Source organism: Pongo abelii, chromosome 9 (genome assembly GCF_028885655.2).
Source record: "Pongo abelii isolate AG06213 chromosome 9, NHGRI_mPonAbe1-v2.0_pri, whole genome shotgun sequence".
Taxonomy (NCBI): domain Eukaryota; kingdom Metazoa; phylum Chordata; class Mammalia; order Primates; family Hominidae; genus Pongo; species Pongo abelii.
Window position 1 is genome coordinate 18,428,259 of NC_071994.2, and position 25,342 is coordinate 18,453,600.

Sequence of the window (25,342 nt, forward strand, 5' to 3'; positions counted from 1 at the left end):
GAGTTAGGGAGGATTCCCTCTTTTTCTATTGATTGGAATAGTTTCAGAAGGAATGGTACCAGTTCCTCCTTGTACCTCTGGTAGAATTCGGCTGTGAATCCATCTGGTCCTGGACTTCTTTTGGTTGGTAAGCTATTGATTATTGCCACAATTTCAGCTCCTGTTATTGGTCTATTCAGAGATTCAACTTCTTCCTGGTTTAGTCTTGGGAGAGTGTATGTGTCGAGGAATTTATCCATTTCTTCTAGATTTTCTAGTTTATTTGTGTAGAGGTGCTTGTAGTATTCTCTGATGGTAGTTTGTATTTCTGTGGGATCGGTGGTGATATCCCCTTTATCATTTTTTATTGCATCTATTTGATTCTTCTCTCTTTTTTTCTTTATTAATCTTGCTAGCGGTCTATCAATTTTGTTGATCCTTTCAAAAAACCAGCTCCTGGATCCATTAGTTTTTTGAAGGGTTTTTTGTGTCTCTATTTCCTTCAGTTCTGCTCTGATTTTAGTTATTTCTTGCCTTCTGCTAGCTTTTGAATGTGTTTGCTCTTGCTTTTCTAGTTCTTTTAATTGTGATGTTAGGGTGTCAATTTTGGATCTTTCCTGCTTTCTCTTGTGGGCATTTAGTGCTATAAATTTCCCTCTACACACTGCTTTGAATGCATCCCAGAGATTCTGGTATGTTGTGTCTTGGTTCTCGTTGGTTTCAAAGAATATCTTTATTTCTGCTTTCATTTCGTTATGTACCCAGTAGTCATTCAGGAGCAGGTTGTTCAGTTTCCATGTAGTTGAGCGGTTTTGAGTGAGATTCTTAATCCTGAGTTCTAGCTTTATTGCACTGTGATCTGAGAGATAGTTTGTTATAATTTCTGTTCTTTTACATTTACTGAGGAGAGCTTTACTTCCAACTATGCGGTCAATTTTGGAATAGGTGTGGTGTGGTGCTGAAAAAAATGTATATTCTGTTGATTTGGGGTGGAGAGTTCTGTAGATGTCTATTAGGTCCGCTTGGTGCAGAGCTGAGTTCAATTCCTGGGTATCCTTGTTGACTTTCTGTCTCGTTGATCTGTCTAATGTTGACAGTGGGGTGTTAAAGTCTCCCATTATTAATGTGTGGGAGTCTAAGTCTCTTTGTAGGTCACTCAGGACTTGCTTTATGAATCTGGGTGCTCCTGTATTGGGTGCATATATATTTAGGATAGTTAGCTCTTCTTGTTGAATTGATCCCTTTACCATTATGTAATGGCCTTCTTTGTCTCTTTTGATCTTTGTTGGTTTAAAGTCTGTTTTATCAGAGGCTAGGATTGCAACCCCTGCCTTTTTTTGTTTTCCATTTGCTGGTAGATCTTCCTCCATCCTTTTATTTTGAGCCTATGTGTGTCTCTGCACGTGAGATGGGTTTCCTGAATACAGCACACTGATGGGTCTTGACTCTTTATCCAATTTGCCAGTCTGTGTCTTTTAATTGGAGCATTTAGTCCATTTACATTTAAAGTTAATATTGTTATGTGTGAATTTGATCCTGTCATTATGATGTTAGCTGGTTATTTTGCTCGCTAGTTGATGCAGTCTCTTCCTAGTCTCGATGGTCTTTACATTTTGGCATGATTTTGCAGCGGCTGGTACCGCTTGTGCCTTTCCATGTTTAGCACTTCCTTCAGGAGCTCTTTTAGGGCAGGCCTGGTGGTGACAAAATGTCTCAGCATTTGCTTGTCTGTAAAGTATTTTATTTCTCCTTCACTTATGAAGCTTAGTTTGGCTGGATATGAAATTCTGGGTTGAAAATTCTTTTCTTTAAGAATGTTGAATATTGGCCCCCACTCTCTTCTGGCTTGTAGAGTTTCTGCTGAGAGATCAGCTGTTAGTCTGATGGGCTTCCCTTTGAGTGTAATCCGACCTTTCTCTCTGGCTTAACATTTTTTCCTTCATTTCAACTTTGGTGAATCTGACAGTTATGTGTCTTGGAGTTGCTCTTCTCAAGGAGTATCTTTGTGGCATTCTCTGTATTTCCTGAATCTGAATGTTGGCCTGCCTTGCTAGATTGGGGAAGTTCTCCTGGATAATATCCTGCAGAGTGTTTTCCAACTTGGTTCCATTCTCCCCGTCACTTTCAGGTACACCAATCAGACGTAGATTTGGTCTTTTCACATAGTCCCATATTTCTTGGAGGCTTTGCTGATTTCTTTTCATTCTTTTTTCTCCAGACTTCCCTTCTCACTTCATTTCATTCGTTTCATCTTCCATCGCTGATACCCTTTCTTCCAGTTGATCGCATCGGCTCCTGAGGCTTCTGCATTCTTCACGTAGTTCTCGAGCCTTGGTTTTCAGCTCCATCAGCTCCTTTAAGCACTTCTCTGTATTGGTTATTCTAGTTATACTTTCTTCTAAATTTTTTTCAAAGTTTTCAACTTCTTTGCCTTTGCTTTGAATATCCTCCCATAGCTTGGAGTAATTTGATCGTCTGAAGCCTTCTTCTCTCAGCTGGTCAAAGTCATTCTCTGTCCAGCTTTGATCCGTTGCTGGTGAGGAACTGCGTTCCTTTGGAGGAGGAGAGGCACTCTGCTTTTTAGAGTTTCCAGTTTTTCTGCTCTGTTTTTTCCCCATCTTTGTGGTTTTATCTACTTTTGGTCTTTGATGATGGTGATGTACAGATGGGTTTTTGTTGTGTATCCTTTCTGTTTGTTAGTTTTCCTTCTAACAGACAGCACCCTCAGCTGCAGGTCTGTTGGAGCACCTGGCTGGCCGTGTGAGGTGTCAGTCTGCCCCTGCTGGGGGATGCCTCCCAGTTAGGTTGCTCGAGGGTCAGGGGTCGGGACCCACTTGAGGAGGCAGTCTGCCCATTCTCAGATCTCCAGCTGCGTACTGGGAGAACCACTGCTCTCTTCAAAGCTGTGAGACAGGGATATTTAAGTCTGCAGAGGTTACTGCTGTCTTTTTGTTTGTCTGTGCCCTGCCCCCAGAGGTGGAGCCTACAGAGGCAGGCAGGCCTCCTTGAGCTGTGGTGGGCTCCATCCAGTTGGAGCTTTCCAGCTGCTTTGTTTACCTAAGCAAGCCTGGGCAATGGTGGGCGCCCCTCCCCCAGCCTCACTGCCACCTTGCAGTTTGATCTCAGACTGCTGTGCTAGCAATCAGCGAGACTCCGTGGGTGTAGGACCCTCTGAGCCAGGTGTGGGATACAATCTCCTGGTGTGCCATTTTTTAAGCCCTTCGGAAAAGCGCAGTATTTGGGTGGGAGTGACCCGATTTTCCAGGTGCCGTCTGTCACCCCTTTCTTTGACTAGGAAAGGGAACTCCCTGACCCCTTGCACTTCCCAAGTGAGGCAATGCCTCGCCCTTCTTTGGCTGGTGCACGGTGCGCACACCCACTGACCTGCGCCCACTGTCTGGCACTCCCTAGTGAGATGAACCCGGTACCTCAGATGGAAATGCAGAAATCACCCATCTTCTGCGTCGCTCACACTGGGAGCTGTAGACCAGAGCTCTTCCTATTCGGCCATCTTGGCTCCTCTCCCCCCCCTCCTTTTTTTTTTTTTTTTTCTTATTGAGCACTTCAGAAATTAAGACTGATGGCATTTAAGTATAAAATTTAAATATAAGTGTTAGCTGTTATATCTAATCTCTCTAATCCACACTCTACCACTGAAAATGGAATTTAATTGAATTAACTAAAGGGGCAATCTATCATTTGCTTTGCTCTGGATTAGGGCTAGTCTCTCAAAGAATTTTCCTTTCATATACTGACTCCTGAATGACCTGATTTTGCGGGTGACAGCAGTGGTTAGGTGAGTACACAGTCTCTCTGAGGATGTTCAATGTAAAGTCATAGCCTGTTTTGTACAAAAAGAAGTTTCTTAGAAAGCACTCAATTTTCTGAACTTTCTGAAATTTTATTTTAATTAAACATCATAACAATGTGCAGAGAATTGTATTAGTCATCACCCTGCTTCATGACATACTGTTGCCATTGGTCCACGCACAGCCCAACTTAATATTACTTACATAATAATTTATTAAATGAATAATCCAGTCCAAAGTCTCAAAAATTATCTACAATATATACTTACCAATGTTCTCTTTCCCTTTACTTTGCATCAGCTTACGCTCATCCCTACCTGCAAATAGCAACATCATGAATGTTTGTTTGTATTCTTTTATTTTTTGATGTGTAGCTTTACACACACACACACACACATACACACAGACACACACACATACACACACACACACACACACACACACCCCTGAAGCATATATTTTCTAGTTTGTCTGTTACTGAAGTTAATGAACATTTTCTATTTTATTCTGTGATTTTTAAAAAAATCAACAGTACTAAAACTTACCTGTTGTGTTGTTGTAGCAGTGGTTCATTCATTTTCAATGCTGCAGGATATTCCATTATGTGATTAAAATTTAATTAATTTATCCCTTCATCTGTGTAGCAGCTATGTGAATGAATTTGTAGATCTCCTTCAGGAGTGTAAATGACCCAGGATCTCAGCTTCTTACTTTGAAATCCCTTGTAGTAGTTTTTCTGACACCCAACTTCCCGTGGGTTGCTCCTTGCTAATGTCTGTGTGCAAAATGGATTCTAAGGTAGACCCATACCTGGAAGACACAGGAATCCTTTATCAGTCCGTTTTGGTTCAAGGATTTCTCAATAACTTTGCTGAATTGTCCTTCTACTTCATGACAGTTTAACATGCTTCTGCTCAATCTTGTCTTCCTCTCTTCTTGACTTGGGGTCTGACTTGCATCTTTCTTAGCTTTTCTGATTGTCTTCCCTATTTCCTTTTACATAGATATCCTCCTAACGAAATGTTTGCATGTGTAATCCCATCTTGGTGTCTGCTTCTTAGGACATTCTGCCAATGGATGTTGGAGTAGTTTCCAGATTTTTCTACTATACACAATATCGCTATATACTTTATTGTACATGTTACTTGGTACAATTAGTTTTCATGAGTATTGCAGTAGTTTCCTATTCCTGTTGCTTCTGTAACAAACTACTACAGAGTACTTGCTTCTACAGAATACTTGCTACTTCCTCCTCCTCAGTTCCAATGATGTCATCACTATAGTGGACCAGAGCAATGTTCTACAGTTTTCCAGATGATCAAGGTCCCACAGGCTACACTGTGGCTGAGGAGAGTTCAGATAGCCCTGGGAATTTTGGGGAATGTTTGGTGATAGCTTTGTTAGGAGAATGTACGTTGTTTCTGAACTTGCTTCCTGGTAAGTGTGGAAAAGAACACATTTCCAAATTCGTGCCAGTGAATACTTCTAGAGGCTGTTTTTTCCAGTAAAATTGCACATCTGGGATGGCAGCTAGATTGGTGCTTCCATTAGGCTAAGATTGTAATAGTCTATTTTCTGCCATAATCAGTGTGGGTTTCATAGTTCCTGGACTGGTGGATTAATTGGGGATATTGATGGCAGCGGCTGCTCCTGATGGCCAGTTGCTTCCATCACACCAGCTGCAGCAGGGAGGTGTGGCTGGGGCTGCATGCTCTGTGGGCCCAGCAGAAGCTGGGGACAAGCGGGAGCCCTGCCCCTTTCTAATTAAGGTGGGAGCTCCCTGGGTGTCATTGCTGCTGCTCAAACCATGGCTGCAAAGGGCCTCTTGCTCCACAGAGAGGGCAGGATCCCTGGCTTCTCCCCCCAACCCTGTGCAGCTGCAACCACCCAAACCACAGCTGCAGACTCAGGCATCCCTTCACTCTTGAGGTCCCAGGAAGTCCCCACTGACCCCACAGGCTTGGAAGTGCCTGCTCTCACTGTCTGCCTTTTCCCTGCTGTGGGTGCCCACTCTGATCTCAGAGCAAAGTCAGTGCCAAGTCCAGGGGCTATGAATGGCAGCAGGATGCAGCCAGATTCCTGGGCAGAAGGGTGCACCCCATGTTCAGGCCAGGGAGGGCCAGAAGGCTTGGGCTGGGCTGTGATTCCCACTGACCAGAGGGAGATCTTGTGGTGTACTTTCTGGGCCTATCCATGGCTGCTCATGGACCAATCAGCATGCACTTTCTCCCATCTGAGGCCCATAAAAGCCCCGTGCTCAGCCAGAGCTTGGCAGTTGATGGGACGACCAGGTGCAGAGAGCAGCTACCCTCTCTGCTGATAACAGGAGACATCAGGATGACCACCAGGAGAGAGAAGCTACCCACTCAAGGGCCTGCTGCCTGCTGAGAGCTGGGAAGACAACAGGATAACTTGCCTGCAGAGAGAAGCTTCCCACCCCAGGGTCTCTTCTGTGCTAGGATCTGAACACTCATCAGGACACCCTGGCTGCAGAAAGGTACTACCCCATGCAAGTCTGCTGTGAACTGTTTTATTGCTCAATAAAGCTCCTCTGTATCTTGCTCACCCTCCATTTCTCTGTGTACCACATTCTTCCTGGTCACAGGACAAGAACTCAGGACCCACTGAATGGTGAAGCTAAAGAAGCTATAACACAAATGGAGCTGAAACATGCCCCTTACTTGCCATGTTGTGGGTGAAAAGAAGGAAAGAAGAGATTCAGCCTCTTTGGGAGCACAGACTTAGGAGCTTCCTGAGCCAGGGCTGTGCCTCCCTTTATGGGGTCCTGTGGTGCCTGGCATCTCCAAGCTTCCAGGTGCCACTAAGTTCCCTGATGTCAGCCAGGAAAGCTGCTTGCAGTGTGCCAGGTCCAGACACAGCCTCACAGAGAGCCAGTTCCTGTGCCAGCACCTAGAGCTTCCTGCTCTGCTGTGGCAGCCAGCATATCTGACTGTGCAGGTGCTGGACCCTACGCTTGCTCACACACCCCTCACCACTCCATGCCTGACTTGCCCTTGGCAGGAGTGGGATCCGGGCTGGTAGTGTAAGCTGAGTGCAGCCTGCCAGACCGAGTTGGTGGAATGAGCCCAGTGGGCCCAAGCAAAACTCAGGCAAAGGTGCCACTAGCCAGAGGTTTCAGGCCAGAAAAGCAACACCCCAAGGATCCTGTAACAATATGATGAGGACCACTACCTAATCTAAGTCTTATAGAGTGGCACTATTCCACTCCATTCCACTCCACCTGGAATAATTCTGATGTACTGTTATGTTTACCATCCCCCCAAATCACTTCCCCATTCACTGTAGTGATAGATAACCATTTTCTTCTGCCTCATAGAAGATTGAGCACCAGTATCCTTGGCAGTATGATATTGGCAGTAGGACCAACATCCTTGGCGTCAGCCTGACTTCTTTCTTAACTGTACTGTTATCTGTGCAAAGAATCATGTGTCAGGTGTTGAGGATTAATCCATGAAATGTGTAATTTTTCTGGTGAGGAATGATGGAGACCTCACGCATGCATCCACTGCCAAGATTACCCACTACTCCTCTAGGCTAAGTGACAGCTCTGCCCATGCTTTTCTTGGTGTCTATACTTCCTGTATTGCATTATACCCTTCTGCCCATATGTCTTCTGTGGCACATACATACATGTATACGCACCTACAAACTTGACCTCAGAATTTGAAAAGAAACATTACTAATAAAAAGCCAACAATCCTTGGAGGTTCCTGATAGCTTGCTCAAGCTACCAAGCTGGTTTCACATATTTTATTCCATAAACTGTGTATTGAAAAACTTATAACGTTAAGGCATTGAGGAGCTGAGGGAATTAACCTGCTCACATTTATCCTGTTGCTCTTTTATTCTACCTTTCTGCATATAAAATGACAGACATGTACTTTCTGTGTGTTTATTTACAATAACACTGTTCAATGTTGTTATAGGCAGTTGCTTCACCCAGTAAGCTTGGAAAAGCTCTTGTTGCTGCCTCACTTTTCAACTGAGATACAGCTGTGCTGGACTGCCGCTGACTTCTCTCAATCTCTGTGAGAATGCTCTGTCTAGATTTCTGGTCTTTCCTTTCCACTTTCATTTGTCCATTTATTTCTTCAACAGATGTTTATTCAGATACTACAATATGCTGAGAATATGCTGGATGTTGGGAATCCAATGTTGAGCAAGTATTTTCCTCACCTTTATGTTCCATATTAGTGAGGACATTCATCTTTCCTTGTGGCAGGATGAGTCACACCATTATTCAGAGCCAATAAGGAAAGAAATTAATTAACCATCCATAACATCTAGATAATACCAGATAACTTCTAGAAAAATGTTACAACATTTTCTTTGTGATTTGGCATCTCCCTGTCTTTACAGAGAGAGTGTTTTCATTTAATTCCTTTCTGCTTGAATGGTGGTCAGAAACTTTAAAACTAATATAGTGTCAGTATCTCTTGGGAAGCAATTTTTAGCCTCAGGAGATATATCTATTATATTTTCCAATATTAAAGAGCTTATCTGTTTTAAAAAAGCAGCATTGGTTTATAATGTGAATATGTTCCCTATTTTATTTTACTTTTTAATAATTTCAATTTTTATTCTAGATTCAAGGTTTCATGTACAGGTTTGTTATATGGGTATGTTGCAAGATGTTGAGGTTTGGGATATGAATGATTCCTTCACCCAGGTAGTGAGTATAGTGATATGGACAGGAGACAGAGAGACACTGGGTAGAAGAGGGCAGTGCACTGGCAAAGGTCCCACCTTTAAGGCTGGAGACCCGCCAGAAATAAGTGAAAACAGGGGTTTCTGTTTTTTTACTCCAAAAGTGGCCTTTCGGCCTGCCATGCCCCCCTATCCTATACCCATATAAGTTCTGAACCCCAGACTCCAGAGGCAGACAAAGAGATGAGGAGATGACAGAAGACAAATGGAAGAAAGGTGCAGCAGAGAGAGAGAGAAGAGAAGGAACATCTGAATGCTGAGAGGAATTCGGCCGGAGGCAGTTGGAGGGCAGTTTGGCTGCTGGATAGCCAAAATTCCAGGGGAAGGTCATCTTCCCACTCCATTGCCTTTCTGGCTCCCCATCCATCTTGCTGAGAATCACCTCCACCACTCAGTAAAGCCCTGCATTCATTTTTCAAGCTTGTGTGTGACCCAATTCTTCTGGGATGCTGGGCAAGAGCTTGGGATACAGAAAGCTGCCACACTGGCCCTCTGCCCTTGCAAAAAGGCAAATGGTCCATTGAACTGTTTAAACACTTAAGCCATCTGCAGATGGCAAGGCTAAAAGAGCATTTTTACACTGGGGCAGTAGGCACCCACCCCTAGACACTCCTGTGGGGCCGGAGCTCAAAGCACTCACCCCAGCTCCTGCAACTGACTGTCTGTGTGCTCCCCGTCTCCCTCCTATCAGGGGTTTCACCAGTAGTGGTGACCAAACCTGTGAGCCACACCCTTATCGCATATCCTGCAAAGGGGATCAGGGAACTCTCCCATTTCATTTGGGGCCCCATCTGGGATACAAAGAAGGATGAGTTGAAATTAGGATCTGTGTCTTTTCCAAGACCCTGCCACCTCTCTCTTTCCTACAGATAAAAAGAACATTGACTATATTTCTCTTCAGAGACATCTATCCACCACAGAACTGGAGTAAAGCTCTAGGGTAACCAAAGGGATTTTTTTTTTTTTTTCTGGAAGGCCCCAAGACTCAACTCCATTGGCCAAGACTCCCAGACTTTGCCTGGTGTCTTTACTTCTCTCAAGGTTTGAAATGCCTCTTATCTCTTCCCTTATAATGCTAAGGGTTTTGCTACAGACCGCGACAATGATACTAAACATAATGAGCATTTGGCGCAGCCATCAAAGAGTGAAATTCAGAGCAATGTGGTTTCTGTTTATTCTTAGAGGTACCGTCCCCATCCTGAACCTGACAGTCACAGACACGCAGCACATGACACCTCTTCTCCTCGCCCACTCCCTTCCTGGCTTGGGTGCCTGGGCGTGTCCACATCATGCATAAGCCATGCCCAGTGGCCACGAGGGGTGGGAGAAAACCGCAACTGCTGCAGGGGCCTCATGTGGCCAGCTGTCCAGCACTTCCCGCCTGCCATGCTGATGGAACTTTTCCTCCCCTGATCAAGAAGGTCACCCTGGTCTGAACCAGGTGAAGGATACAATGATAAAGGAACCTGTTTGCACTGAGCAAGGTGTTTTTCCCCCAGGACCTCCCACTTTTGCCTCTTAAAACAATTTTTTTCTTTTCTAAATAAGAGGGCTCCTATCCCCAGCAAGCTGCTTATGATAGGAAAAATAATGGAGGAGCGACCCCTGCTGGCTAATAACTGCAAATTCAACAGGGCTAATTTGAGACCATCTAGACAGATACAGACAGCCCCTGAAATACCTTTTTTTTTTTTTTTTGTCTCAAATTCGATGCCAAGCTTCAGGCTGAATCCTTAGAAAGGAAAACCAGATCTGAGGGATTCAAAGCCAGGCAACAGGCACAATGTGAATGGGCAGGACCAATTCCTGCTGACTAAACCCCCACCACATGGGAGGAGGTCATGCTCCATAACATAAATGAACCCAGGGATCTCAAAGGTTGCCAGCAGTAGGGAGGATGGAGGCATAGGTGAGGGCAAATAATTCGTATTCTCTAGGCCTTCCCTGCATCATGGGTACATGTCGCATTGGCACCCATGGGTGGGAGCTGCCGAGGTCTCCAGGACTCAGGGACAAAAGATGGAAAAGGAAAAGGGGACACTTGTTTTCTCTCTCTTCACACTGTGAGTTTTCACTGAAAGAAGGAAGGGAAATGAGAGTCACCTCTATTTCCTTGTCTTTCTGAATGGGCAACCAGCTCTTTTCACCACCCTTTGCTTATATTCCTTTGGAGTCTATCCTGAACCACTGGGACTGCTTTGACCCTTAGAATCTGGAAGAAAAATGCCTCATAGCCCTCTGCACAGAGGTTTGGTGAAATTATGAAGGACTGGGTCTGCCTTAGGAAGGAACAATTTATTTCAATACCATCCTGCAGTGTTATCTTTTCTGTAGATGTGCAGACAGATGGTCTGAGGCCCCATATTTGCAGGCTTTCTGTAACTTGCAGAACAACCCAGGTCTTTGCTGACAGTGTAGGATTAATCCAGCCCTCATGTTAACCATCTCAGGAAGGCTGCAAGGGGCAAGCCAAGGAAACTAAAAATACAAATTCCAGAGACACCCCTAGCAGAGGAGCCAGCTCCTTTCAGCCCTGTTCCTCCAGGTCCACCCTGACCTCCCTATCCAGCTTCAGCCTTACACTTGGCCCCACTTGGAAACCCTCACCATAGACAAATCCCAGTCTCACTCTTGCCCCTCCAACAGATGCCTGGTGAATTTTGCCTCAGTCAGGTCCAAGTCTCCTTCTCCTTTTAAGAGTTAAAGCAAATTAAGGGGGATCTCGACAAGTTTTCAGATGGCCCTGATCAATATATAGATGCTTTCCAGAATTTCACCAAATAATTTGAACTCTCCTGGAGAAATGTTATGTTACTTTTGAATTAGACCCTGATAAAGACTGGGAAGCAGGCCACTCTGCAAGCAGCAGAGAGATTTGGGGATGAACTTTGTATCACATATAGCATCAGGGAAGGGGGTGAAATCCTCTAACTGGAAGAGAAGCAGTACCAATGGATGACCTAAATGAGATCCCAATGACGAGATGGGAGGCTGGAAGAGGAGACACTTTCAGGTGTGCATAATGGAGGGATTACACAGTACTAAGACTAAGCCTCTCAATTATACTAAGTTATTCATGATTGATCAGGGATTTGATGAAAATCCCACTGTCTTCCTGAGAAAGCTAAGAGAGGCCTTGATAAAGCATACCTCTCTATCTTCTGATTTAGTCAATGGAAAACTAACCCTAAAGCATAAATTTATTACTCATGTAGCCACTAATATCAGGAGGAAGCTGCAAAAACAGGTCCTGGGACCAGATAGTACTTCATAGAACCTCCTGGAAGTAGCCACCTCAGTCTTATACAATAGGGATAGGGAGGCCCAGGAGAGAGAGAGAGAGGAAATAGAGAAAAGAGATAGAGACTTTAATGGATGCCAGGCAAGCCCACAAACCCAGAATTCCCAGAGTGCACTTGTTAACTTCTACAGATGTGCCAAGCCAGGGCGTTTGAAGAAGGATTGCCCACGCAGCATAAGGAAGCCACTTTGACCTATCCAATCTGTGGTGGGGAACCCTGGAGGGTAGACTGTCACTGGGGACACCAGCAGTAGGATTGCCAAGTCCTGGGGCTCTTCTTCTTGAGTCCGGTGGTCCAGACCGTTATTATCATCCAAGAGCCCCAGATAGTTCTGGAAATTGAAGGGGAAAAAAGTAGACCATCTTTTGGACACTGGGGCTAGTCTCTCAGTTCTCCTCCCCAATCTGGACCCTCTTTCCTCTCTTAGCAAGACCATGAGGAAAATCTCAGGAAATGCCTTTAACCTGATATTTTTCCCAACCACTTAGTTGTAGCTGGGGAGACCTTTGGTTCACCCATGCTTTTCTAATTATGCTGGAAAGCCCAGCTCCTCTGTTGGGTGGGGATATTCTGGTTTATATGGGGACACCATCCTGATGGCCCCTGGGCAAACTTTTTGTCTGCCTCTAGTGGAGACCATTTTAAACCAAAAGTTTGGGCAACTCGACGGAAAATTGGCAGAGCCACAACCACCATACTGGTCCAGGTCCATCTTAAGGATCTTACCTCCTTTCCTAACCAAAAACAATATCCCCTGAAAGCAGAAGTTAGGAAAGGACTAGAAGCCATCATTGATAACTTGAAGAGGCAAGCCCTCCTCAAACCCTGAAATGGCTCTTGCAATACCACAATATTGGGGGGTACAAAAACCCATTGGGGAATGGGGACTAGTTCAGGACCTCCATATCATTAATGAGGCCATGGTTTCAATACACCTAGTGGTTCCCAATTTTTATACCCCGCTAGCTCAAACATCTGAGGGAACTAAATTGTTCACAGTGCTGGACCTAAGGGATGCCTTCTTCTGCATACCATTGCCCTCTGACTCTCAGTATTTGTTTGCATTTGGGGATCCCTCTAACCAAACCACCCTGGATGGTGTTACCACAGAATTTCTGAGACAGCCCCCACTTGTTTGGGCAGGGATTATTGAGAGACCTCAACAATCCTCTGTCCTTTATCCTTAGGTTAAAGTTTTACAATATGTCAATGACCTTCTTATCTGCACTCCAACTGAGGAAATCTCACAGGAGGGCAGTAAGGCTTTTCTTAATTTTCTGGCTAACAGAGGATATAAGGTTTCAAAATCTAAAGCTCATCTCTGTCAGACTTCAGTGATGTACCTAAGCCTGGTGTTCTCAGAGGGCACAAGAGTGTTGGGTGAAGAGAAAATTAAACCCATTTTCCATTTTCCCTCCCTGCAACCCTCAAGCAACTGAGGGGATTCTTAGGCATTACAGGATTCTGCAGACTCTGGATACCTGGGTATGGTGAAATACATTCTCCCTTATAACACCTAAGAAAGGAGACTTAGGCAATTAAACCTCACTGTCTAATATGGGAATCAGAGGCTAGAAAGGCCTTTGACTGAGTAAAACAAGCCTTGCTTAAGGCACCAGTCCTTAGTCTCCCCATAGGAAAACAATTAATCTTTGTGTCAGAGAGAAAGAAAATGAGAGTTGGAGTTCTAACACAGGCCTTTGGTCCAGCCCAGCAGCCTGTAGGCTACCTGAGTAAGGAGTTTGATCTGGTAGCCAAAGGATGGCCAGCCTGTCTCTGGGCAATCACAGCAGTGGCCTTGCTGGTACCAGAGGCTACTAAGTTAACCATGAAGAATAATTTAACTGTCTATACCTCGCATAATGTGGCAGGACTACTCTTTTAAGGGGAGTCTCTGGCTATCAGACAACTGCCTCCTTGGGTATCGAGCTCTGTTATTAGAAGGATCTGCAGTCCAATTAAAAACCTGTCCTTCCCTAAATCCAGCCATCTTCCTCCCAGAGGAAGCTGAGGAACCTGAACATGACTGTGAACAAATAGCACAAATCTATGTAGCCAGAGAGAACCTCAAGGAAACCTCCTTAGAGATCTCAGACTAGATTCTCTTTACAGATGGGAGTTCTTTTGTAGAATAAGAAACCCATAAAGTAGGGTATGCAATAGTTACTCTGAAAGATATTGTTGAGAGTGCACATCTCTCCTCTGGCAAAACTGCAGAACTGGCTGAAAAAATTGCTCTCATGAGGGTGCTTGAATTAAGCAAAGGAAAAACAGTTAACATTTATACAGATTCTAAGTATGCTTTCCTTGTCCTCCATGCCCATGCCACTATCTGGAAAGAGAGGAACTTCCTTACAGCTAATGGGTCTCCCATTAAATCCCATTAGGAAATTTAAAGACTATCATCCTTGGCTTTCTTCCCATGGGAAGTGGCAGTAATACATTGTAGAGGCCACCAAAGAGGGATGGATGAAATGGCCAAGAGAAATAGGCTGGCAGACCAAGCAGCTAAATCCATCAGTAAGGGGGGCCCAGGTCTCTGACCCACTTGAAGCCCCACTGATCTGGGAGGAACCCATAAGAGAAATAAAACCCCAATATTCTCCTGTGGAAATAGAATGGGCCACCTGTTGGGGAAACATCCTTCAGTCCCCAGGATAGCTACAATCAGACAATGGCAAGCTTCATATACCAGCTGCCAACCAATGGTAAACTCTTAAAAGCCTTCACCAGGCCTTCCACCTCGGTAAGAATAAACCTTATCAACTGTCTCAGAGATTGTCCTCAGGCAAAAACCTTATACAAACAATCAAACAGGTTGATAATGATTGTGAGACCTGCTTTAAAAACACTCCTCTTAATTGATGTCTTCTTCCCCCAGGAACCCAGAAGACAAAGGCTACCTTTTGGCAAATGTATTTCACCCATATGCCAAAAGCAAGAGGCATCCAGTATCTCCTAGTATGGATGGATGCTTTCATTAGTGGGTAGAAGAATTTCCATGTTGGACAGAGAGAGCCTCTGAGTTGATAAAAGTACTAATCAATGAGATCCTCACTTTGGACTCCCTAAGTGCCTCCTGAGTGATAATGGCTCCTTGTTCAAGATGGCTGTCACCTAGGGGGTCTCAAAGGCACTAGGTATACAGTACCATCTTTTTTGTGCCTGGAGACCACAGTCCTTAGGAAAGGTAGAAAAGACAAATGATATTATCAAAAGGTACCTCAGGAAACTCTCAGGAAACTCATCTCTGCTGGACTACCTTCTCCCCTTATCCCTGCTACATATTAGAAACACTCCTTCAAAGATGGTGAGTCTCTTTGAAATGATGTATGGACAGCTGTTTCTCACCAATTATTTCTTTCTAGACCAAGAAACCTCTGATTTAATTAAATACATAACCTCGTTGGCCCATTTCCAACAGGAACTGCAACAATTGTCAGAGGCCCAATCCCATGAACCAGGGCCACCTCTATTATTAACTTAGGGGCCCTAGTGCTAGTAAAGGCATTTCCTTCCTTTTCTTCCTCTATAGGCCTAGGTTGAGAGGGACCTTACACTTTACTTCTTTCTACTCGTATGGCAGTGAAGGTCACAGAAATAGACTCTTGAATTCATTATTCCTGAGTAAAGGCTGGGAAGCTGATGGAGTCACTGCTGTTGACCCAGAAGAGCACCCAAAGTACCAATGTGAAGAGATCAGGGACCTCAAGTTAAAATCACAAAAGATAGGTGTTAATAATTTACCTTCCATGAATATCCCCCTTATAGTGTTGCCTATGCTTGCTGTTCTTACCTTTGTTCTGTTCTATACCATGGGGCACAATAGTGTTTTTAGAATAATTATGATTCTTATTCTGTACACTTCTTATTTCTGTAATTTTTGGCACTAGAGTCTTTCCTTGTATAATACACATATAACCCATGCATACTTAACCTTACAAAACTTGTTTTTTTTTTCTCTCTCACATAGAGGCCATCAAACTCCAAACAGTCAGGCAATCTGACCCTCAGATGATGGCTTCCATTTGCCAGGGACTCTTAGATAGACCTCTGGGAGGAATCTGACTGCCATTTTCCCCAAAACTATGCCCACTGTCAACAAGAAGTAGCTAAGATTGGTCATCGCCCATATTCTAACAGCAGTTAGATGTGCCTATTCAGAGGGGGAAATGATATGGACAGGAGACAGGGAAATACTGGGTAGAAGAGGGCAGTTCCCTAGCAAAGGCCCAACTCTCAAGCCTGGAGACCCATGGGCTTAAGTAGGAACAGGCATTTCTGTTTTTGCACCCAAAAAGTTGCCTTTTGGTCCACCATGCCCCCCTTTTCCTGAACCCATATAAACCCCAAACACCAGGCTTCAGAAGCAGATGAGACAAGACAAGGAGACAAGCAGACAAATGGCAGAATGGTGTGGCAGAGAGAGAGAGAGAAGAAAAGGAATGACTGAACACCAAGAGGAGTTCAGCTGGGGGCAATCAAAGAGGAGTTTGGCCAATGTATGGCCAAAACTCCAGGGCAAGGTCATCCTCTCACTCTTTCCCCCTTCCAGTTCTCCATCCATCCCACTGAGAACCACCTCAATAACCACACATTCACCCTTCAAGCTCATGTGTGACCTGATTCTTCTGGGATGCTGGACAAGAGCTTGGGATGCAGAAAGCCGTCACACTGGCCCTTTGCCCTTGTGGATAGGAAGAGGATTCATTGAACTGCTTAGCACTTAAGCCAGCTGCAGATGGCAAGGCTAAAAGAGCATTGTAACACTGGGGCTGCAGGCACCCACCCCTGGACACTACCATGGGGCTGGAGTCCAAAGCACACATTCTGGCTCCTGCAACTGCTCATCTGCATGCTCCCCCTCCTGTCAGGGGTTTGAGCAGTGGTGTCTTGCTAGGTGGCAGCCAAACAGGCAAGCCACACCCCTGTCACACTTCCTGTGAGGAGGATCAGGGGCGTCTCTCATTTTAATATGATATGGTTTGGTTGTGTCCCCACCCAAATCTAATCTTGAATTGTAACTCCCACTATTCCCACATGTCACGAGAGGAACCCGGTGGGAGGTGACTGAATTATAGGGGTGGGCTTTTCCTGTGCTGTTCTCATGACAGTAAATGAGTCTTATGAGATCTGATGGTTTTAAAAATGGGAGCTCTCTTCTCTTGTCTGTCACCATGTGAAATGTTCCTTTCACCTCCCACCATGATTGTGGGGCCTCCCCCATGCCATGTGGAACTGTAAGTTCAAGAAAGTTCTTTCTTTTGTAAATTTCCCAGTCTCAGGTATGTTTTTATCAGCAGCATGAAAACAGATTAATACAGTAAATTGGTACCAGGAGTGGGGTGCTACTGAAAAGATACCTGAAAATGTGGAAGTGACTTTGGAACTGGGTAACAGGCAGAGGTTGAAACAGTTTGGAGGGTCCAGAAGAAGACAGAAAAATGTGGGAAAGTTTGGAACTGTCTAGAGACTTATTGAATGGCTTAGCCCCAAATGTTGATAGTGATATGGACAATAGAATTCAGGCTGAGTTGGTCTCAGTTGGAGATGAGGAACTCATTGGGAACTGGAGAAAAGGTGATTCTTTTATTTTATTTTATTATTATTATACTTTAAGTTTTAGGGTACATGTGCACAATGTGCAGGTTAGTTACATATGTATACATGTGCCATGCTGGTGTGTTGCATCCATTAACTTGTCATTTAGCATTAGGTATATCTCCTAAAGCTATCCCTCCCCTCTGCCCCCACCCCACAACAGTCGCCAGACTGTGATATTCCCCTTCCTGTGTCCATGTGTTCTCATTGTTCAATTCCCACCTATGGGTGAGAATATGTGGTGTTTGGTTTTTTGTTCTTGCGATAGTTTACTGAGAATGATGATTTCCAATTTCATCCATGTCCCTACAAAGGACATGAACTCATCATTTTTTATGGCTGCATAGTATTCCATAGTGTATATGTGCCACATTTTCTTAATCCAGTCTATCATTGTTGGACATTTGGGTTGGTTCCAAGTCTTTGCTATTGTGAATAGTGCTGCAATAAACATATGTGTGCATGTGTCTTTATAGCAGCATGATTTATAGTCCTTTGGGTATATACCTAGTAATGGGATGGCCGGGTCAAATGGAATTTCTAGTTCTAGATCCCTGAGGAATCGCCACACTGACTTCCACAATGGTTGAACTAGTTTACAGTCCCACCAACAGTGTAAAAGTGTTCCTATTTCTCCACACCCTCTCCAGCACCTGTTGTTTCCTGACTTTTTAATGGTTGCCATTCTAACTGGTGTGAGATGTATCTCATTGTGGTTTTGATTTGCATTTCTCTGATGGCCAGTGATGATGAGCATTTTTTCATGTGTTTTTTGGCAGCATAAATGTCTTCTTCTGAGAAGTGTTTGTTCATGTCCTTTGCCCACTTTTTGATGGGGTTGTTTGTTTTTTTCCTGTAAATTTGTTGGAGTTCATTGTAGATTCTGGATATTAGCCCACAAAGGTGATTCTTGTTATGTTTTAGCAAAGAGACTGGTGACATTTTTCCCCTGCCCTAGAGATTTGTGGAACTTTGAACTCAAGAGAGATGAACTCAAGAATATCTAATGGAAGAAATTTCTAAGCAGCAAAGCATTCAAGATGTGACTTGCATGGTGTTAAAGAAATTCAATTTTAAAAGGGAAACAAAGCATGAAAGTTTGGAAAATATGTAGCCTGACAATGTGATAAAAAAGAAAATCCAATTTTTTGAGGAGAAATTAAATTTCACTGCAGAAATTTGAATAAGTAACAAGGGATCGAGTGTCATTCACCCAGACAATGGGGAATATATCTCCAGGGCATGCCAGAGACTTTTGGGTGGAAGACCCAAGCCTTGGAAGCTTTAACTTCCAAGCTGTTGAGCCTGAGAGTGCACAAAAGTCAAGAACTGAGGGTTGAGAACCTCCACCTAGATTTCAGAGAATGCATGGAAATGCCTGGATGCCCAGGCAGAAGTTTGCTGCAGCAGTGGGGCCCTCATAGAGAACTTCTGCTAGGGCATTGCAGAAGAGTAATGTGTGGTCAGAGTCCCCACATAGAGTTTCTACTGGAGCACCACCTAGTGAAGCTGTGGGAAGAGGGCCACCGTCCTCCAGACCCCAGAAAGGTAGAGCCACTGACAGCTTGCACTGTGCACCTGGAAAACCCACAGACACTCAAGGTCAGTTTGTGAAAGCAGCCAGGAGTGGGGACATACCCCGCAAAGCCACAGTGGCAGAGCTGCCCAAGACGATGGGAACCCATCTCTTGCATCACCATGACCTGGATGTGAGACATGGAGTCAAAGAAGATCATTTTGGAGCTTTAAGATTTGACTGCCCTGTGGGATTTCAGACTTGTGTGGGGCCTGTAACCCCTTTATTTTGGCCATTTTCTCCCACTTGGAATGGCTGTAAATTTACCCAACACCTGTATCCCCATTTTTTCTAGGAAGTAGCTAATTTGCTTTTTATTTTACAGGCTCATAGTCAGAAGGGACTTGCCTTGTTTCAGATGAGATGTTGGACTGTGGACTTTTTGAGTTAATGCTGAAATGAGTTAAGATTTTGGAGAACTGTTGGGAAGGCATAATTGGTTTTGAAATGTGAGGAAATGAAGTTTGGGAGGGGCCAGGTTGGAATGATATGTTTTGGCTGTGTCCTCACCCACATCTCATTTTGAATTGTAACTCCCACTATTCCCATGTGTCATGTATGAAATCCGGTGGGAGGTGGTTGAATTACAAGGGCAAGTCTTTCCTATGCAATTCTTGTGATAGTAAATGAGTCTCATGAGACCTCATGTTTTTAAAAATGGAGGTCTCCCTGCACAAGCTCTCTTCCATTGTTTACCACCATGTGATATGCACCTTTAACCTACTGCCATAATTTTGAGCCCTCCCCAGCCATGTGAAACCGTAAGTCCAATAAACTTCTTTCTTTTGTAAATTGCCCAGTCTTGGGTATCTCTTTATCAGCAGCATGAAAATGTACTAATACACAATAGTACCCAACAGTTAGTGTTTCTAACCCTTACCCCAATTGCTCCTTCCCCCTAGTAGTCCCCAGTGTCTATTGTTCTTGTTTTTGTGTCTCTGTGTATTTAGTGTTTAGTTCCTACTTATACATGATAACATGTGGTATTTGCTTTTCTGTTTCCACTTTAATTCACTTAGGATAATGGCATCTAGCTGTATCCATGTAGCTACAAAAGATTTGAATTTTTTCATTTTTATGACTGTGGTATTCCATGGTGCATACATACCATGTTTTCTTTATCCAATCCACCATTGATGGGCACTTAGGTTGATTTTATGTTGTTGCTGTTGTGAATGATGATGTAGTGAACATATGAGCACTTATGTCTTTTTGGTAGAAAACTTTATTTTCTTTTAAATATTATCCAGTTATGGAATTACTAGGTCAAATGATAGTTCTAAGTTCTTTCAGAAATCTCCAGATTGCTTTTCACAGTGGCTGAATGAGTTTACATTCCCAACAGTGTATAAGCATTCCCTTTTCTCCACAGCCTGGCCAGCATCTATTAATTTTTGACTTGTTAATAATAGACATTCTTGCTGGTGTGAGACGGCTTTCTCATTGTGGTTTTGATTTGCATTTTTCTGATGATTTGTCCTGAGCATTTTTTCATATGTTTGTTGGCTTCTTGTATGTCTTATTTTGAGAAATGTCTGTTGATTGTTGATATCCTTGGCTCACTTTTTAATGGGGTTATTTGTTTTTGCTTGTTGAGTTGTTTAAGATACTTATACATTCTGGATATTAGATTTGTTGGATACACAGTTTGTGAATATTTTCTCCCATTCTGTAGGTTTCCTGTACATGCTTTTGATAGTTTCTTTTGCTATGCAGAAGCTGTTTAATTGAATTAGGTTACACTTGTCAAGTATTGTTTTTGTCACAATTGCCTTTGAGGACTTAGTCATAAATTATTTCCCAAGGCTGATGTTCAGAATGATGTTTCCCAAGTTTTCTTCCAGTATTCTTTTAGTTTGAGGTCTCACATTTAAATCTTTAATCCGTCTTGAGTTAGTTTTTGTGCATAGCAAAATGTAGGCGTCTAGTTTCATTTATTTGGCATATTGGTAGCCTATTATCCCAGCACCATTTATTGAATAGAAGTTCTTTCTGCATTGCTTAATTTTGTTGACTTTGTTAAAGATCAGATATCTCTTTCTGTGTGTGTGTGTGTGTGTGTGTGTGTGTGTGTGGCTTTCTTTCTAGGTTCTCTATTCTGTTCCACTAGTCTATGTCACCGTTTTTGTAATAGTACCAGACACTTTTTGCCACTGTAGCCCTATAGTATGTCTTGACATCGGGTAATGTGATACCTCCAGCTTTGTTCTTTTGCTAAGGATTGCTTTCACTATTTGGGCTCTTTTCCAGTTTCATATGAATTTTAGAATATTTTTTCTAATTCTGTGAAAAATGGCATTGATGGCTGATAGGAACAGCATTGAATTTGTAGATTGCTTGGGGGAAGTTTGGCCATTTTAATGTTATTGATTATTGTAATCCATGAGCATGGACTGTTTTCCCATTTATTTTTGTCCTCTCTGATTTCTTTGCACAGTGTTTTGTAATTCTCTCTTTGTAGAGATATTTTATTTTATTGGTCTGATGTTTTCCTAATATTTTTATTATTTTTGGTAGCTATTGTAAATTGGATTGCATTTGTGATTTGGCTCTCAGCCTAATATTATTGGTCTTTAGAAGTGTTACTAACTTTTGTACTTTGATTTTGTTACCTAAAAATTTAGTAAATTCATTTATCAGCTCCAGGAGCCTTTTGGCAGAGTTTTTAGAGTTGTCTAGATATAGAATCATATAGTCCACAAAAAGAGATAGTTTGACTTCTTCTTTTCCTATTTGGGTGCGTTTTGGTTCTTTCTCTTACCTCATTGGTTTGCTTAGGACTTCTAGAACTATCTTGAAGAGCAGTGGTGAGAGTGGGTATCCTTGTCTTGTTCCAGTTCTCAAAGGGGAATGCTTTCAGTTTTTGCCCATTCATGATGTTGGCTGTGAATTTGGCATAGCTGGCATTTATTTTGAGGTATGTTGCTTTGATCCCTATTTTGTTGAGAATTTTTATTATAAAAGAAGGTAACATTTTATTGAAGGCTTTTTCTGCATCTATTGAGATCATATCGTTTTTGTTTTAAATGCTGTTTAGGTAGTGAATAACATTTTGTGATTTGCACATTTTCAACCAATCTTGCATCCAAAGAATGAAGCCTACTTGATCATGGTGAATTAACTTTTTGATGTGCTGTTGAATTGGTTTGCTAGTATTTCACTGATGGTTTTGCATCTACATTTATCAGGAATACTGGCTTGCAGTTTTCTTTTTTCATTGTGTCTTTGTCAGGTTTTTGTATCAGGCTGATACTAGTTTCATAGAATGAGTTGCAGAAGAGTCCCTCCTCCTCAATTTTTTCAAATAGTTTCACTAGAATTGGCCCCAGCTCTTCTTTTTACATCTGATAGAATAGAATTTGACAGCAAATTCTTCTGGTCTGGGATCTTTTTTTTTTTTTGGTTGGTAGGTGTTTTTTAGTAGAGATTCAATTTCAAAACTTGGTATTGGTTGGCTCAGGGTTTCAGTGTCTTTCTGATAAAATCTTGAGAGGCTGTATGTTCCCAGGAATTCATCCATTTTTCTCTATATTTTCTGGTTTATTTGCATGGAAGTGTTCATAACAGTCTTTGAGTATTTTTTTGTATTTCTGTGGGATTGGTTGTAATGTCACCTTTGTTCTTTCTGGCTGTGCTTATTTAGATATTCCCTCTTTTCTCTTTGTGAATCTGGCTAGCAGCCTGCCAATCTTATTTATTCTTCCAAGAAACCAAATTTTGTTTTCATTAAATTTTTGTATACATTTTGGGTCTCAATTTTGTTCAGTTCTGTTCTGATTTTAGTTATTTTTTTCTTCTGCTAGCTTTGGGATTTGTTGGCTCTTGTATTTTAAATTCCTCTAGAGGTGATGTTAGATTATTAATTTGACATCTTTCTACATATTCCTTATTGTAGAAAAATTAAGTTTTGGCAGAACAGCTATGTTGGATGATTTGTTGAGCTGAATGTTAACAACTGGGGCTGATTTAAAAGAACTTTTTCTCTATCACTTTTAAAGCTTCTTTTACTTCCTTATTTCTCAAGCTATAGATAAAAGGATTTAACATGGGAATAACTGTGCCATAAAATATAGAGGCCACTTTCATATTTTCCTGGGAATTATTAGACTGAGACTGCAAATACATGTAAGAGAGGGCCCCATAGAAAACGGCAACTGCGGTCAGGTGGGAGGCACGTGTTGAGAAGGATTTTTTCCTTCCTGCACTGGAAGACATTTTCAGGATGGTGGCCATGATGTAGATGTAGGAAAAGATGATGACCAACCCAGTGAACATCAAGTTAAATCCCACAAAGACAACAAGTAGCATGATGTTGATGTCAACATTGGAGCATGAAAGAGCAAGAATAGGGGGAACATCACAGAAAAAGTGATTGATGCTATTGGACTGGCAGAAGGACAGTGAAAATGTAAAACCTGTTTGTACAGAGGCATTTATTGAGCCCATGATGTATGAACCAGCTACCAAATGGATGCAGACTGTTCGGGACATGATTACAGTATAGTGAAGGGGCTTACAAATGGCAACATAATGATCCATTGCCATCATAGCCAGGAGATAACAGTCACTGGTTGCAAATGTTGCATAAACCAATAATTGTATCACATAGCCCTGAAACGATATTAAATTCTTTTCCTCTGTGAAGCTTTGGAGCATCTTGGGAGTGATAGCAGAAGTGTAACATATATCAACAAAAGCCAAATGTTGTAGAAAAAAGTATATGGGTGTTTGAAATCTGGAATCTGTGTTGATGAGTAAGATTATTCCAGTATTACCCATTATGGAGGTCACATAGATGAGAAGAAATACAATGAAGAGGATACACCAAAACTCTTGCTGGGCACCAAATCCCAGAAGATAGCATTCAGTCACTTCAGTGCTATTTCCTAGTGTCATGGCTAGTAAAAGTCTAGAAATGACCAAGAGAAGGACCCAGAAAAGAAGGGAAATCTTTGAGATTTCTTGCAATGAAATGGCTCTATATTTCAGGTCACTTTTTTCAATTTGTATTTTTATGACAAATACAATAGTGTTATTCATTTTCAAATTTAAAAAATGTATTTATAATCATCAAGTAAAGAGTGATTTACTTGATGTAAGATGAAATGGATTCATCTTCAAAATTGAAGGAGATTGTCTTAGAAGTAGCATAACTCCCAACGTGTGTAGTTCTTAGAAACATAGATTAACAATTTTCCACTACATTAAACAGCGATCCATATTTTTAAAGTAATACTAAAATGTAATTTTTTACCTTTTCAGAAACTTATAATTGTTCACAGCCACTTACCATTTTAATTTTGGTTCCAGCTTTGGAAATTAGTAGAATTAATTAGAGAGAATTTTTTTGAAATATGTTCATGGTTCACATATGTTTGAAGGCTTTAACGTGTCTTTGTATTAGTATCCCTAGAATGCATTTCTCATCTAGGTGATATTCTTTACAAGCAAAGTAACCTCATTATGTAATGGATGCCTGAGAAATAGCCTTACATTTTCTATTCCTTTTTTTTTTTCAATTCTGTAGTTGAGGAACAAGAAGCAATTCTCTTCATTTTAACATCTAACAAAGACTGAAGTATAGTAAGTTCGTATAAGTTTCTTCCTAGGGTAAATTTACTGTGAAATGAAAGAAATACAGTTCTTTTAAGGAACATTCCTTTTATTGGGATAAACCATTATTAGAGGCAGGTAGAATAGGCCAGAGGTATACTTAAGCTAGAATTTTGATAGAGTAATGACATTCATCATATCAATTTGACTTTAATCATCTGGATTGAAATAAAATAATATGAAATTGTGGGGATGCTTTTCAGGAGCTAACAAAAGTAGTACAAGCCCCCACCCCCAATTTCATGCAGAATCTATACATTTCTATGTTTATATTGAGTTAGCAGTTGGTTGATTCAACATGAAATATTTTATTTCATCTATGTTGAAGGTGTTTTCTAATCAAACGAGTGCTACAAAGAAAATGGCCAACTGCCTAAACTTTTTTTTAAACATTTATTTTATGTTCAGGGGTACACGTGAAGGTTTGTTACATAGGCAAACTCACATCATGGGAGTTTTCCCAAGCATTTTAAACATGCATAATATATGAATAGTGATGGATTTCTCAGGCTTCATTCATAAGTAGCCCTGGTTTTGAATTTTTGTCTCATCCGTTAGTAGAAAAAAGCCTATAACTCCCTTTGGCTCCAGTTACTTCCTCTGTACAATGGGGATCACAGAACTCATCTAGAAGTTAATTATATTTATTCACTTGTTTATAGTATCAGTAATATGCAGATTATATATAATATTATGTAACTTGCATTGAAAATAAGTTAATGAAAACCTTCTAA

The 25,342-nt window shown here is 42.1% G+C and overlaps 1 protein-coding gene across 1 annotated transcript; it reads right to left on the reverse strand.

Moving 5' to 3' along the window:
- Positions 1-22,961: 22,961 nt before the first annotated feature.
- Positions 22,962-23,891, reverse strand: LOC100434813 (olfactory receptor 5AK2). Its single transcript, XM_002821793.3, has one exon. It carries the CDS (start codon positions 23,889-23,891, stop codon positions 22,962-22,964), a length of 930 nt encoding a protein of 309 aa, XP_002821839.3.
- Positions 23,892-25,342: the final 1,451 nt, after the last annotated feature.